Source organism: Ranitomeya imitator, chromosome 1, assembly GCF_032444005.1.
Source record: "Ranitomeya imitator isolate aRanImi1 chromosome 1, aRanImi1.pri, whole genome shotgun sequence".
Classification (NCBI taxonomy): domain Eukaryota; kingdom Metazoa; phylum Chordata; class Amphibia; order Anura; family Dendrobatidae; genus Ranitomeya; species Ranitomeya imitator.
The window spans coordinates 224,587,733-224,603,767 of record NC_091282.1 but is presented as its reverse complement, the minus strand read 5'-3'; the positions used below and the strand labels follow the sequence as shown (position 1 = coordinate 224,603,767).

General features: G+C 45.0%; 1 protein-coding gene across 1 annotated transcript in view; it reads right to left on the bottom strand.

Annotated features, from left to right (window-relative positions):
- Positions 1 to 5,210: 5,210 nt before the first annotated feature.
- The window catches only part of LZTR1 (leucine zipper like post translational regulator 1), an 86,376-nt gene continuing 75,551 nt past the window's right edge, over positions 5,211 to 16,035 (bottom strand). The window contains exons 19-20 of the mRNA XM_069754171.1: positions 8,567 to 8,647; positions 5,211 to 6,945 (exon numbers count right to left, since the gene is read on the bottom strand). Coding sequence (XP_069610272.1) covers positions 6,829 to 6,945; positions 8,567 to 8,647 — 198 coding nt within the window. The 3' untranslated portion in view covers positions 5,211 to 6,828. The remainder of the gene's footprint in view (positions 6,946 to 8,566; positions 8,648 to 16,035) is intronic.

The following is a 16,035-nucleotide window of genomic DNA, read 5'->3' as shown; positions in this document are numbered from 1 at the left end:
TTCCTCACAAAAATCGGAATAAAAAGCGATCAAAAAATGTCAAACGCCCAAAAATGTTTTCAATAAAAACGTCAACTCGTCCCGCAAAAAACAAGACCTCACATGACTCTGTGGACCAAAATATGGAAAAATTATAGCTCTCAAAATGTGGTATTGCAAAAAATATTTTTCCAAAATTATGCTGATGTAAAGGAGACATGTGGGAAATGTTACTTATTAAGTATTTTGTGTGACATATCTCTGTGATTCAATTGCATAAAAATTCAAAGTTTGAAAATTGCGAAATTTTCAAAATTTTTGCCAAATTTCCGTTTTTTTCACAAATAAACGCAGGTACTATCAAAGAAATTTTACCACTATCATGAAGTACAATATGTCACGAGAAAACAATGTCAGAATCACCAGGATCCGTTGAAGCGTTTCGGAGTTATAACCTCATAAAGGGACAGTGGTCAGAATTGTAAAAATTGGCCTGGTCATTGACAAGCAAACCACCCTTGGGGGTAAAGGGGTTAAAATTGCTGCTGGGAGAAGGCACCCTTCAAATATGAGAGACATGGAGCAATTTGCAAAAGAAGAGTGGTAAAGAATTCCAGTTGAGAGGTGTAAGAAGGTTGTTGATGGTTATATAGGAAGCGATTGATTACAGTTGTTTATTCCAAAGGGTGTGCAACCAAATATTAAGTTGAGGGTGTTAACAGTTCGGTCAGGACCATTTTTGGGGGTGTGTGAAATTATGTCCATTTCGCCTTTTTTTTCCCCTAGTTTTTTCTGTGTTTTTCCAATACACACACAAGGAAATAAACATGTGTATAACAAATATATGGAATTGCAGTAATTTTCTGGGAGAAATTTCTGCAACAATTTCTAGGGTGCCACCACTTTCGGACATGATTGTATAATATACAGTACAGACCAAAAGTTTGGACACACCTTCTCATTTAAAGATTTTTCTGTATTTTCATGACTATGAAAATTGTACATTCACACTGAAGGCATCAAAACTATGAATTAACACATGTGGAATTATATACTTAACAAAAATGTGTGAAACAACTGAAAATGTCTTATATTCTAGGTTCTTCAAAGTAGCCACCTTTTGCTTTGATGACTGCTTTGCACAATCTTGGCATTCTCTTGATGAGCTTCAAGAGGTAGTCACCGGGATTGGTCTTCCAACAATCTTGAAGGAGTTCCCAGAGATGCTTAGCCCTTGTTGGCCCTTTTGCCTTCACTCTGTGGTCCAGCTCACCCTAAACTATCTCGATTAGGTTCAGGTCTGATGACTGTGGAGGCCAGGTCATCTGGCGTAGCACCCCATCACTATCCTTCCTGGTCAAATAGCCCTTACACATCCTGGAGGTGTATTTGAGGTCATTGTCCTGTTGAAATATAAATGATGGTTCAACTAAATGCAAACCGGATGGAGTAGGATGCCGCTGCAAGATGCTGTGGTAGCCATGCTGGTTCAGTATGCCTTCAATTTTGAGTAAATCCCCAATACGGTCACCAGCAAAGCACCCCCACACCATCACACCTCCTCCTCCATGCGTCACGGTGGGAACCAGGCATGTAGAGTCCATCCGTTCACCTTTTCTGCATTGCACAAAGACACGGTGGTTGGAACCAAAGATCTTAAATTTGGACTCATCAGACCATAGCACAAATTTCCACTGGTCTAATGTCCATTCCTTGTGTTCTTTAGCCCAAACAAGTCTCTTCTGCTTGTTGCCTGTCCTTAACAGTGGTTTCCTAGCAGCTATTTTACCATGAAGGCCTGCTGCACAAAGTCTCCTCTTAACAGTCCTTGTAGAGATGTGTCTGCTGCTAGAACTCTGTGTGGTCTCTAATCTGAGCTGCTGTTAACCTGCGATTTCTGAGGCTGGTGACTCGGATAAACTTCACCTCAGAAGCAGAGATGACTCTTGGTCTTCCTTTCCTAGGGCGGTCCTCATGTGAGCCAGTTTCTTTGTAGCGCTTGATGGTTTTTGCCACTACACTTGGGGACACTTTCAAAGTTTGCCCAATTTTTCGGACTGACTGACCTTCATTTCTTAAAGTAATGATGGCCACTCGTTTTTCTTTACTTAGCTGCTTTTCATTGCCATAATATGCAAATTGCCTCTTCTAAAAAAAGAGGACTTAACTCTATAGCGCCACCTGTTGGAAGTAGCGATCCTACAAGTCACAATCAACTCTTTAACGAGTCGTGCAATATGACTTAGGATAAAAGCCAAATTAGTATCTCAATTCGCAGACACGGTGTTTCGGGCTGTTGGCCCTCGTCAGTGTGAAGCATGAGAACTAATTTGGCTAGGTGAGAGGCTCTGGACTGGGGTCTAAAGGGTATCGTTTCTCCTTATGGAGAGTGACATACCATCTCTGGCTTGTCAAGGTAAGGAGGCTTATTCGCTGGCGTTCATGTATATGAACACAGATTTCCATTATAAACCTAGGAAACTGTATCTGTAAAAATCAGATGCCACTCCGATGGTCCAAGTCGGATCCAATTTATTCTCGCACCCATAGACTTGAATGTGAGGGTCTCATCCAGGACTTGGATTAAAGTAGTGATGCTGTGACTTTTTTTCACAGGGACAGTTGGACAGAGGAAAAAAATAAATAATTCATCTGAACAGCCCTATTGAATAACATTTGTCAATGTCATAACACAAGTCCGATTTATACGCTTGTCTGCATGAGTCCTTAACCAGTATTTGTACCAGCAGGGCTGATCTGCTACGACCTGCAGAACGGCGGCTTCAGATAGTCAATTAGTACATTGTAGTGCTGTCTGTGAATATTGTGTTCAATAGTAACAACCTGCTCTCAGCTTAATCGATAAAATCTGTATTTGCACTATATGCGCAATGTAGGGTGACAAATGTACTACCAGGCAGGAACAACCATTTCAGGACCATCTTCTCCTGTTTCAGGTCAGGCACATTATTGTACTCGCAATTTTAAAGGCTCTAAAAAAATTTCTCTTTCAGCTATTCAAATTTATTTATTTTACTCATTTATATAGCGCCATTAATTCCACAATGCTTTACAAACATTATCGGCACTGGGAGAGTGACATTCCATCTAGATTCCCTACCAGTATGTCTTTGGACTGTGGGAGGAAACCCACGCAAACACGGGGAGAACATACAAACTCCTTGCAGACGTTGTCCTTGGGGGGATTTGAACCCATGACCCCAGCGTTGCAAGGCTGCATTGCTAACCACTGAGCCATCATGCTGCTTCTCTTTTTTAGTGATAAATGGGGCTGAATTTTTATGATTTTTTTTTGCCAATATTGGGGAAAAATGTAGAGAAATAAGAACTTAAAAAACAAAAAAAAAAATCAACACTAAAAAGTGTAGCGGAACAAAACTTTAAATTGCATTCCTCTTATCGTATAATTAATTTTTATAGGTGTAGAACCAGCCATTCGGACTGGCGGTGTTTCTTTTTTTCTAGTTTTGCCTTTGTGCCCCTCATAAGGACTTAGCAGTGCATTTTAACATATTATTACATTCTTTTCACTGCTGATCTCCCCTCTAGTTGGTGTGCGTATTTTAGCTCCAGTTGCAGGGGAATATGCAACCTCCTGACTTTATTATTATTATTTATTATTATAGCGCCATTTATTCCATGGCGCTTTACATGTGGGGAGGGGTATACATAATAAAAACAGGTACAATAATCTTGAACAATACAAGTCACAGCTGGTACAGGAGTAGAGAGAACCCTGCCCGCGAAGGCTCACAATCTACAAGGGATGGGTGAGAATACAGTAGGCGAGGATAGAGCTGGTCATGCAGCGGTTTGGTCGATCGGTGGTTATTGCAGGTTGTAGGCTTGCCGGAAGAGGTAGGTCTTCAGGTTCTTTTTGAAGGTTTTGATGGTAGGCGAGAGTCTGATGTGTTGTGGTAGAGAGTTCCAGAGTAGGGGTGATACGCGAGAGAAATCTTGTATACGATTGTGGGAAGAGGAGATAAGAGGGGAGTAGAGAAGGAGATCTTGTGAGGATCGGAGGTTGCGTGCAGGAAAGTACCGGGAGACGAGGTCACAGATGTATGGAGGAGACAGGTTGTGGATGGCTTTGTACGTCATGGTTAGGCTTTTGTACTGGAGTCTCTGGGTAATGGGGAGCCAGTGAAGGGATTGACAGAGGTGAGAGGACAGGGAATAGGGGGGGGGGACAGGTGGATTAGTCGGGCAGCAGAGTTTAGAATAGATTGGAGGGGTGCGAGAGTGTTAGAGGGGAGGCCACAGAGCAGGAGGTTACAGTAGTCGAGGCAGGAGATGATGACATGGACTATGGTTTTTGCAGATTCTTGGTTTAGGAATGTACGGATCCGTGAAATATTTTTGAGTTGAAGGCGGCAGGAAGTGGAAAGGGCTTGGATATGTGGTTTGAAGGAGAGATCAGTGTCAAGTATTACCCCGAGGCAGCGAGCTTGTGGAACTGGGGAGAGTGGGTAGCCGTTTACTGTAATGGATAGGTTCGTTGGGGGAATCTCGCGTGAGATGGGGGAAAGACAATGAATTCTGTTTTGTCCATGTTAAGTTTTAGAAATCTAGCGGAGAAGAAGGATGAAATAGCGGACAGACATTGAGGGATTCTGGTTAGTAGGGTGGTGATTTATGGTCCAGAGATGTAGATCTGTGTGTCATCAGCATAGAGATGATACTGAAAACCGTGAGACTTTATAGCAGAAACAATTTGAAAAACTATAAGGTTGCGCCATGAATTACTAAGAATGGTTACTCTAGAACACTAAAACCGCATTACTGCCATTGAAAATGGAAAAAACGCTATATAATATATATGAAATATTAATCTGCAAAATTGCTATGAAAAATTACAGTATAAAAAGAATGTACTTAGTGCACAGATTGGCCTTTATGTGTGAGCCCAACTGCCAGTGTTAAGGCGGAAATGCATTCTCATGGCCAGAATCAAAGGACACTGTTTCCGGTGAACTCCATATAAGAACATTACGCAAGGCCGGAAACTGACAGTTTGGAGCTATGGCTCTGTACAACTCCGTAGATATATGGAAGCTTAATCTGGTTGTGTGTCTTGCCACAAGGTCAGAATTTCCCAAAATTCATATATATGGGTAAGATGGCTTCTGTCTACTAGCGTGATGGGCATCCACGCCTTCATCACTTGATAACTGTGGATTCTGGAACAAATCGGCATCAGACACTTGTTTTCCAGCAATAAATATATTTTATTAGTAACTAGATGCTTCCTCTCATATCACAATATACAGAAGAGAAGGTACTTGGGCACATTATGCTTTTACCATGTACATTTTATAATACACAGAAAGCAGATAGCTATGGGTACAGTATATAGACTCGCATTTTACCATCTATGCTTGCTTAAAAGGGAAATGTCACTTTTTATCTTATATCTGATCATAATGTCCTCCAAATATTAAGAAAAAAGTGGAGTCCTAGGTTTAATTTGCCACAAGGTCCAAATTAGGATAGATTTGATAAGATGACCATTAGGATCCTGAAGCCTTTCATTACATGAATGTTCTGCTAAGCTGATCAACATGCAGGTTTCCCCATTTTAGGAGTGGTTTGGGGAGACACGGACGATGTAGTGATATAAAGTAGTTCTATAAGTCTTTTCTCCAGCTAAGCAGCAGTACTGTATATTAGCAGTATTTTCAGAACTAAATTTGGCTGTTCAAGAGGGTCCCCTCATACATTTGTGAACACTAAAATGTATATGTCTAAAAAATGACACTGTAAACCAGACTGACATCTTGTCAAAAAGTACAAGTATAGTATCTTTATAGTACATTCCTAATAAAGAAATGGTCCACTGAAGCTTCTGCGCAACAAGATATGTTTTACAGATTATTATACCAAACAGGTACAAGCTGAAGGTGTACTAAATGGTACAGTCATGCTTTATGTATGTGCACCGACACTTGCATTTATACTCATAGTACGTAAACGGTATTTCTACTGAACCGTGTTAACAAGGTATGAAGAGTGAATGCAAAATATAGAATAAAACAAAAGAACCCAGCTCACAGCCGTCCCATGCCCTGGTACTGGAAGGTATCATTTTTCTGGAGTGTCACACGTTGGAGACAAGTGTTGGTTCCTCTGTCTCTTTTGTTAGTTCATGGGTCTGTCTGCTGAAACCATAAGCTTTTACCTATTGGCACCAGGGAGGAGTAATGTAATTCCCCAGAACTACGCTACCTCACCTTGGCTAAAAGAAAAGGGTTCGCCATGGTCTTCTGACATCCAGATGTCCTAAGGAGACATCTAGAAGGGAGTGGTCTTTTTGGGGTCAACAACTTAAAAAGAAAAATATAATCATACAAAAGATAGATGTTGATTTCGACTGGGAGTATTTTCTCTGCAGATTATTTTCTAGTATAGCATGCTCTTCTCTCATTCCTATTGGCTCTTCCGACCTAATCAATGAGCAATAAACATCTAATCTAACTGCCTTGATGTTCCCCTATTTCAGTAGTTGTCCCTTTTCTCTGAGCATGGAGTTGGTCTGTGATGATAGAATAAATCATTAGCTGTTTAATTAGAATTAAGCCAATAAGGGTTTTAAATTACAATTAAGAGAGAAAAACCATCATAGGAAAAGGCTGTGCGACAAGACCCCATATAAGTCACTTCTAACAGCATAATACATTCTGAAGTGATACTTGTGATTGCTGCAATGTGCAGGGAAATTTCAGAATACAGTATATTCAACTACTCTTCATGGTCCCGGATCTTCTATGAAGGACATCCAACTTCAGCAGCGAGGAATGTTTCCACAACTATGTCCTAGAAAACACTGGTTCATATATCTGAGCCTAGCTCCGCACACTGCTTGTCCGAGATGTGGCTGGCCAGAGACTCGATAATGTTGATGAGTAAAGGCTGGCTCAATGACCGTAGATTCGGCAGCTTGGCGACCTTCATGTGAGGGAGGAAAGGAGGAACAATGAGGAGGAGTGTGGTGTCATCTGCTAACAAAAACTGATAGGCTCTAACATTAATATCCAAAATGTAATATTCTATAATAATTTGGATTGGTATACTCCACAATTAAAGAGAACCTGTCAGGAGGATTGTTCACAGTAACCTACAGTGTCAGGTTGGCACCGTTATACTGATTACAATGATACCTGGGTTGATGAAATCTGTCTTGTGGTTGTTGTTTAATCTTTATTTTCAGTTTTGAGTTAATGATATGGTCGTACCCCGGGGCGGCCTGTGGGGGGTCTTCATGTGGTGCTCTGAATAGGTATTCATAGTGCAGACTGCTGACAGGTCAGTGATCCCTCAGTAATCTGCCCCCTAGTTTATATAATGAATATACTAATGTGTATATTTAAAAAAACATGTCACTTCATCAAAATGGCAGCGCCTGCGCACTATCACTTATCAGTGCCTATTTCATTACTGCGTTAAAAAAAAATCACCATCAATATGGCGCTATCGGCTGCGCATTCGCATCTATTGCGTTCCGATAGATACTACGGCACATGCGCCTCCTCCGGCTCCTGGTTGCTGCAGCCAAGAAAAAAAAAATGTATTCTAGCGTTAACAAAAATTTTACCGTGCGTTCTTCGCTCCTGTGGGGATTTCCTCTGTGTGCGCGCTCCTGCGCACTGGTCCTCTGAAGAGAGTGGGCAGCGCATGCGCAAACCGACTGAATCGATTGGTGATGATGCTACTGTGAATGCGCCGACTCCGTTGCCATTTTGTTGTAGTGTACATTTTTTTGGCTGCAGCAACCAACGAGCATTTTGATGAAATTATATGTTTTTTTTCAAATACACACATTAGTATATTCATTATGTAAATTAGGGGGCATGAAGACCCAGACAGGCCGCCCCACAGCTCAAAACTGAAAATAAGAATTAAACAACCACAAGACGGATTTCATCACCCAAGGTATCATTGTAATCAGTATACCGGCACCAACCTGACACGGTCTGTAGGTTACTGTGCACAATCCTGCTGACAGGTTCCCTTTAAGAGCCTTCTGGTTTTCGAATATTATGGCACAGAGTATAGGAATACAAGAGTAGTAACTTATGTACAAAGAAAGGACAGACACAATAAATAACCATTTTATTTCTTCAGATGCTTAATAAATGCATAGAGCACAACAAGAGACAAAAGAGGCGTACAAGAGATACGTGCTCCAGGTAACTCGTGGAAGTATCAGTCAATTACTACCATTCTGCAATCGACTTCACAAGAATGAAAATGTATGGAATGGCATTATGAACAAACATATAAAAAGACATCAACAACAAGTGGTGACAGATCCGCAAGTGAAAGAGTTAACGGATTTACAAGGATGAGATGGAAACACACACACCAGCCTAGGAAAGGTTTAGCAGAATGCAATCCAACACTCAAGGTGAAGTCTGATGAGTCCACTCCAGCCATCCCCCTCTAATCCCCACACACAGTATAACAGTCAGTGTTAGCACAGAAAAACAGAATCTGATTTTTAAGGCACAGTAGAAAAGATTGCTCCAAAACTGAAGACAGGACAACATGTTCCCAGAGCCCCACCAACCTTGGTGAACTGATGGACAATGATGTGAAGGCAGTGCTTCTTCATATCCAGGGCTTGAGTCTTGTCTGCAGCCTCTAAGATCTAAAACACAAACTTTATATTAAACTGGGATTTCTACTATTAATAATGTACAGGTGCTCCTCACAAAATTATAATATCACCAAAAAGTTTATTTCAGCTCTTCAATACAAAAAGTGAAACTCATATTATATAGTCCAGGGGTGGGCCAATAATTTTCCCACGGGGCCATATGAGAGACCGTGACTGTTGTGGAAGGCCGAAATTAATTCTGCTCAATATTAATATATTATAATTATTATAATATTCATTATTATATTAATATTAAATGTATCACTTAATCTTGAGCTGAATTAAGTATGCTGACATTCCCCTATACATCATTTGAACCCAAGTACAGCCCGTTCTGTATATCGTATGAGCCCCCCAACAATCCCCTATATGCGGCATAAGCCCAACACAGCCTCCCCCGTATACTGAATGAGCCCCACACAGCCTCCCCATATACACTGCATGAGCCCCACACAGCTTCCCCCATATACGGCATGAGCCCCACACAGCCTCCCCCACATGCGGCATGAGCCCCACACAGCCTCCCCCACATACTGCATGAGCCCCACACAGCCTCCCCCACATACTGCATGAGCCCCACACAGCCTCCCCCACATACTGCATGAGCCCCACACAGCCTCCCCCATATACTGCATGAGCCCCACACAGCCTCCCCCGTATACTGCATGACCACCACACAGCCTCCCCCGTATACGGCATGAGCCCCACACAGCCTTCCCCTTATACTGCATGAGCCCCACACAGCCTCCCCCGTATACTGCATGAGCACCACACAGCCTCCCCCGTATACGGCATGAGCCCCACACAGACTTCCCCGTATACTGCATGAGCCCCACACAGCCACCCTATATACTGCATGAGCCCCACACAGCTTCCCCATATACTGCATGAGCCCCACACAGCCTCCCCCATATACTGCATGAGCCCCACACAGCCTCCCCCGTATACTGCATGAGCCCCACACAGCCTCCCCCGTATACTGCATGAGCCCCACACAGCCTCCCCCGTATACGGCATGAGCCCCACACAGCCTCCCCCATATACTGCATGAGCCCCACACAGCCTGCCTATATACTGCATGAGCCCCACACAGCCTTCCCCATATACTGCATGAGCCCCACACAGCCTGCCTATATACTGCATGAGCCCCACACAGCCTTCCCCATATACTGCATGAGCCCCACACAGCCTCCCCATATACTGCATGAGCCCCACACAGCCTCCCCATATACTGCATGAGCCCCACACAGCCTCCCCCATATACTGCATGAGCCCCACACAGCCTCCCTATATACTGCATGAGCCCCACACAGCCTCCCCCATATACTGCATGAGCCCCACACAGCCTCCCTATATACTGCATGAGCCCCACACAGCCTCCCACATATACTGCATGAGCCCCACACAGCCTCCCCCATATACTGCATGAGCCCCACACAGCCTCCCCCATATACTGCATGAGCCCCACACAGCCTTCCCCATATACTGCATGAGCCCCACACAGCCTCCCCCATATACTGCATGAGCCCCACACAGCCTCCCCCGTATACGGCATGAGCCCCACACAGCCTCCCACGTATACCGCATGAGCCCCACACAGCCTCCCTGTATACCGCATGAACCCCACACAGCCTCCCCATATACAGCATGAGCCCCACACAGCCTCCCCCATATACAGCATGAGCCCCACACAGCCTCCCCCATATACTGCATGAGCCCCACACAGCCTCCCCCATATACTGCATGAGCCCCACACAGCCTCCCCCGTATACGGCATGAGCCCCACACAGCCTTCCCCATATACTGCATGAGCCCCACACAGCCTTCCCCATATACTGCATGAGCCCCACACAGCCTTCCCCATATACTGCATGAGCCCCACACAGCCTCCCCCATATACTGTATGAGCCCCACACAGCCTCCCCCATATACTGCATGAACCCCACACAGCCTCCCCCGTATACGGCATGAGCCCCACACAGCCTCCCCCACATGCGGCATGAGCCACACACACAGCCTCCCCCTTATACTGCATGAGCCCCACATAGCCTTCCCCATATACTGCATGAGCCCCACACAGCCTTCCCCATACGCGGCATGAGCCCCACACAGCCTTCCCCATACGCGGCATGAGCCCCACACAGCCTCCCCCACATGCGGCATGAGTCCCACACAGCCTCCCCCAGATGTAGCATGAGCCACACAGACACTCCTCCGTATGCAGCATGAGCCCCACACAGCCTCCTCCGTATGCAGCATGAGCCCCACAGAGCCTCCCCTCTATGCGGCATGTGCCCCACACAGCCTCCCCCATATGCGGCATGAGCCCCACACAGCCTCCCCCATATGCGGCATGAGCCCCACACAGCCTCCCCCATATGCGGCATGAGCCCCACACAGCCTCCCCCATATGCGGCATGAGCCCCACACAGCCTCCCCCATATGCGGCATGAGCCCCACACAGCCTCCCCCATATGCGGCATGAGCCCTACACAGCTTCCCCCCGTATGCAGCATGAGCCCCACACAGCCTCCCCGTATACCGCATGAGCCCCACACAGCCTCCCTCTATGCGGCATGAGCCCCACACAGCCTCCCTCTATGCGGCATGAGCCCCACACAGCCTCCCTCTATGCGGCATGAGCACCACACAGCCTCCCCCATGTGGTATGAGCCCCACACAGCCTCCCTCTATGCGGCATGAGCCCCACACAGCCTCCCCATATACTGTATCAGCACCACACAGCCTCCCTATATACTGCATGGGTCCCACAAGGCATCAGTATATACACTGCATGAGCCACACACAGCCTCCCTATATACACTGCATGAGCCCCACACAGCCTCCCTATATACAGTGGGGCAAAAAAGTATTTAGTCAGTCAGCAATAGTGCAAGTTCCACCACTTAAAAAGATGAGAGGCGTCTGTAATTTACATCATAGGTAGACCTCAACTATGGGAGACAAACTGGGGAAAAAAAATCCAGAAAATCACATTGTCTGTTTTTTTAACATTTTTTTTGCATATTATGGTGGAAAATAAGTATTTGGTCAGAAACAAACAATCAAGATTTCTGGCTCTCACAGACCTGTAACTTCTTCTTTAAGAGTCTCCTCTTTCCTCCACTCATTGCCTGTAGTAATGGCACCTGTTTAAACTTGTTATCAGTATAAAAAGACACCTGTGCACACCCTCAAACAGTCTGACTCCAAACTCCACTATGGTGAAGACCAAAGAGCTGTCAAAGGACACCAGAAACAAAATTGTAGCCCTGCACCAGGCTGGGAAGACTGAATCTGCAATAGCCAACCAGCTTGGAGTGAAGAAATCAACAGTGGGAGCAATAATTAGAAAATGGAAGACATACAAGACCACTGATAATCTCCCTCGATCTGGGGCTCCACGCAAAATCTCACCCCGTGGGGTCAGAATGATCACAAGAACGGTGAGCAAAAATCCCAGAACCACGCGGGGGTACCTAGTGAATGAACTGCAGAGAGCTGGGACCAATGTAACAAGGCCTACCATAAGTAACACACTACGCCACCATGGACTCAGATCCTGCAGTGCCAGACGTGTCCCACTGCTTAAGCCAGTACATGTCCGGGCCCGTCTGAAGTTTGCTAGAGAGCATTTGGATGATCCAGAGGAGTTTTGGGAGAATGTCCTATGGTCTGATGAAACCAAACTGGAACTGTTTGGTAGAAACACAACTTGTCGTGTTTGGAGGAAAAAGAATACTGAGTTGCATCCATCAAACACCATACCTACTGTAAAGCATGGTGGTGGAAACATCATGCTTTGGGGCTGTTTCTCTGCACAGGGGCCAGGACGACTGATCCGGCTACATGAAAGAATGAATGGGGCCATGTATCGTGAGATTTTGAGTGCAAACCTCCTTCCATCAGCAAGGGCATTGAAGATGAAACGTGGCTGGGTCTTTCAACATGACAATGATCCAAAGCACACCGCCAGGGCAATGAAGGGGTGGCTTCGTAAGAAGCATTTCAAGGTCCTGGAGTGGCCTAGCCAGTCTCCAGATCTCAACCCTATAGAAAACCTTTGGAGGGAGTTGAAAGTCCGTGTTGCCAAGCGAAAAGCCAAAAACATCACTGCTCTAGAGGAGATCTGCATGGAGGAATGGGCCAACATACCAACAACAGTGTGTGGCAACCTTGTGAAGACTTACAGAAAACGTTTGACCTCTGTCATTGCCAACAAAGGATATATTACAAAGTATTGAGTTGAAATTTTGTTTCTGACCAAATACTTATTTTCCATCATAATATGCAAATAAAATGTTAAAAAAATAGACAATGTGATTTTCTGGATTTTTTTTTCTCAGTTTGTCTCCCATAGTTGAGGTCTACCTATGATGTAAATTACAGACGCCTCTCATCTTTTTAAGTGGTGGAACTTGCACTATTGCTGACTGACTAAATACTTTTTTGCCCCACTGTACGCTCATACACTGCATGTAACCCCCATAGTCTTCCCATGTGCAGAAAGTTCGCCCCATATGCAGCACCATGTCAATCCCCCATGTGCAGCACCATGTCCCCCCTCCCCACGGTGCAGCACCATGTTACCCCCCCATGTGCAGCACCATGTCATCCCCATGTGTAGCAGCATGACACCTCCATGTGCAGGAGCATGTCACCCCCACATGTGCAGAATGAACACCCCTATGTGCACCAGCATGTCACCCCCATAGCCTCCTCATGCCCACCCAAACATACCATGCACATAAAAAAAAAAAAGCCACCACATACCTCGGTCCAGTTCCCCGGCGCTCTGCTTCCCTCCCTGCCTCTGGTGCGCTGGTTCTCCGCATGAAGTACACAGCTGACGTGATGAAATGACGTCATCGCATCAGCTGTTTCACACGCTGATTGGTGGACTGAGACAGCCAGAGGGCCGTATGTGGCCTGCCGCCCACACTTTACCCAGGTCTGATATAGAGTCAAACAGAGTGATCTATTTCAAGTGTTTATTTGTGTTAATGTTGATGATTATGGCTTACAGCCAATAAAAACCCAAAAGTCATTACCTCGGTAAATTAGAATACTTTATAACACCAGCTTGAAAAATGATTTTAAAATCTGAAATGTTGGCCTACTGAAATGTATGTTCAGTAAATGCACTCAATACTTGGTTGGGGCTCCTTCTGCATCAATTACTGCATCAATTACTGCATCAATACGGCGTGGCATGGAGGCGATCAGCCTGTGGCACTGCTGAGGGGTTATGGAAGCCCAGGTTGCTTTGATAGCAGCCTTCAGCTCGTCTGCATTGTTGGGTCTGGTGCCTCTCATCTTCCTCTTGACAAACCCCCATAGAGAATCTATTGGGATAAAGGTCAGACAAGTTTGCTGCCAATTAAGCACAGTGATGCTGTTGTTTTTAAACCAGGTACTGGTACTTTTGGCAGTGTGAACAGGTGCCAAGTCCTGCTGGAGAATGAAATTTCCATCTCCAAAAATGCTTGTCGGCAGAGGGAAGCGTGACATTCTCTAAAATTTCCTGGTAGAGGGCTGCGCTGACTTTGGTCTTGATAAAACACAGTGGACCTACACCAGCAGATGACATGGCTCCCCAAACCATCACTGATTGTGGAAACTTCACATTAGACCTCAAGCAGCTTGGATTGTGACCTCTCCACTCTTCCTCCAGACTCTGGGACCTTGATTTCCAAATGAAATGCAAAATGTACTTTCATCTGAAAACAACACCTTGGACCACTGAGCAACAGTCCAGTTCTTTTTCTCCTTGGCCCAGGTAAGACGCTTCTGGCATTGTCTATTGGTCATGAGTGGCTGTCAAGGAATGAGACACTTGTAGCGCATGTCCTGGATACATCTGTGTGTGGTGGCTCTTGAAGCAAATACTCCAGCAGCAGTCCACTCTTTGTGAATCTCCCCCAAATTTTGGAATGCCCTTTTCTTAATTCTTTCAAGGCTGCGGTTATCACGGTTGCTTGTGCACCTTTTTCTACCACACTTTTTCCTTCCACTCAACTTTTCATTAATACGTTTGGATACAGCACTCTGTGAACAGCCAGCTTCTTTAGCAATGACCTTTTGTGGCTTACCCTCCTTGTGGAGTGTGTCAATGACTGCCTTCTGGACATATAGGTCCTTCTCAAAAAATTAGCATATAGTGTTAAATTTCATTATTTACCATAATGTAATGATTACAATTAAACTTTCATATATTATAGATTCATTATCCACCAACTGAAATTTGTCAGGTCTTTTATTGTTTTAATACTGATGATTTTGGCATACAACTCCTGATAACCCAAAAAACCCGTCTCAATAAATTAGCATATTTCACCCATCCAATCAAATAAAAGTGTTTTTTAATAACAAACAAAAAAACCATCAAATAATAATGTTCAGTTATGCACTCAATACTTGGTCGGGAATCCTTTGGCAGAAATGACTGCTTCAATGCGGCGTGGCATGGAGGCAATCAGCCTGTGACACTGCTGAGATGTTATGGAGGCCCAGGATGCTTCAATAGCGGCCTTAAGCTCATCCAGAGTGTTGTGTCTTGCGTCTCTCAACTTTCTCTTCACAATATCCCACAGATTCTCTATGGGGTTCAGGTCAGGAGAGTTGGCAGGCCAATTGAGCACAGTAATACCATGGTCAGTAAACCATTTACCAGTGGTTTTGGCACTGTGAGCAGGTGCCAGGTCGTGCTGAAAAATGAAATCTTCATCTCCATAAAGCATTTCAGCCGATGGAAGCATGAAGTGCTCCAAAATCTCCTGATAGCTAGCTGCATTGACCCTGCCCTTGATGAAACACAGTGGACCAACACCAGCAGCTGACATGGCACCCCACACCATCACTGACTGTGGGTACTTGACACTGGACTTCAGGCATTTTGGCATTTCCTTCTCCCCAGTCTTCCTCCAGACTCTGGCACCTTAATTTCCGAATGACATGCAAAATTTGCTTTCATCAGAAAAAAGTACTTGGGACCACTTAGCAACAGTCCAGTGCTGCTTCTCTGTAGCCCAGGTCAGGCGCCTCTGCCGCTGTTTATGGTTCAAAAGTGGCTTTACCTGGGGAATGCGGCACCTGTAGCCCATTTCCTGCACACGCCTGTGCACGGTGGCTCTGGATGTTTCCACACCAGACTCAGTCCACTGCTTCCTCAGGTTCCCCAAGGTCTGGAATCGGTCCTTCTCCACAATCTTCCTCAGGGTCTGGTCTCCTCTTCTCGTTGTACAGCGTTTTCTGCCACATTGTTTCCTTCCAACAGACTTACCATTGAGGTGCCTTGATACAGCACTCTGGGAACAGCCTATTTGTTGAGAAATTTCTTTCTGGGTCTTACCCTCTTGCTTGAGGGTGTCAATGATGGC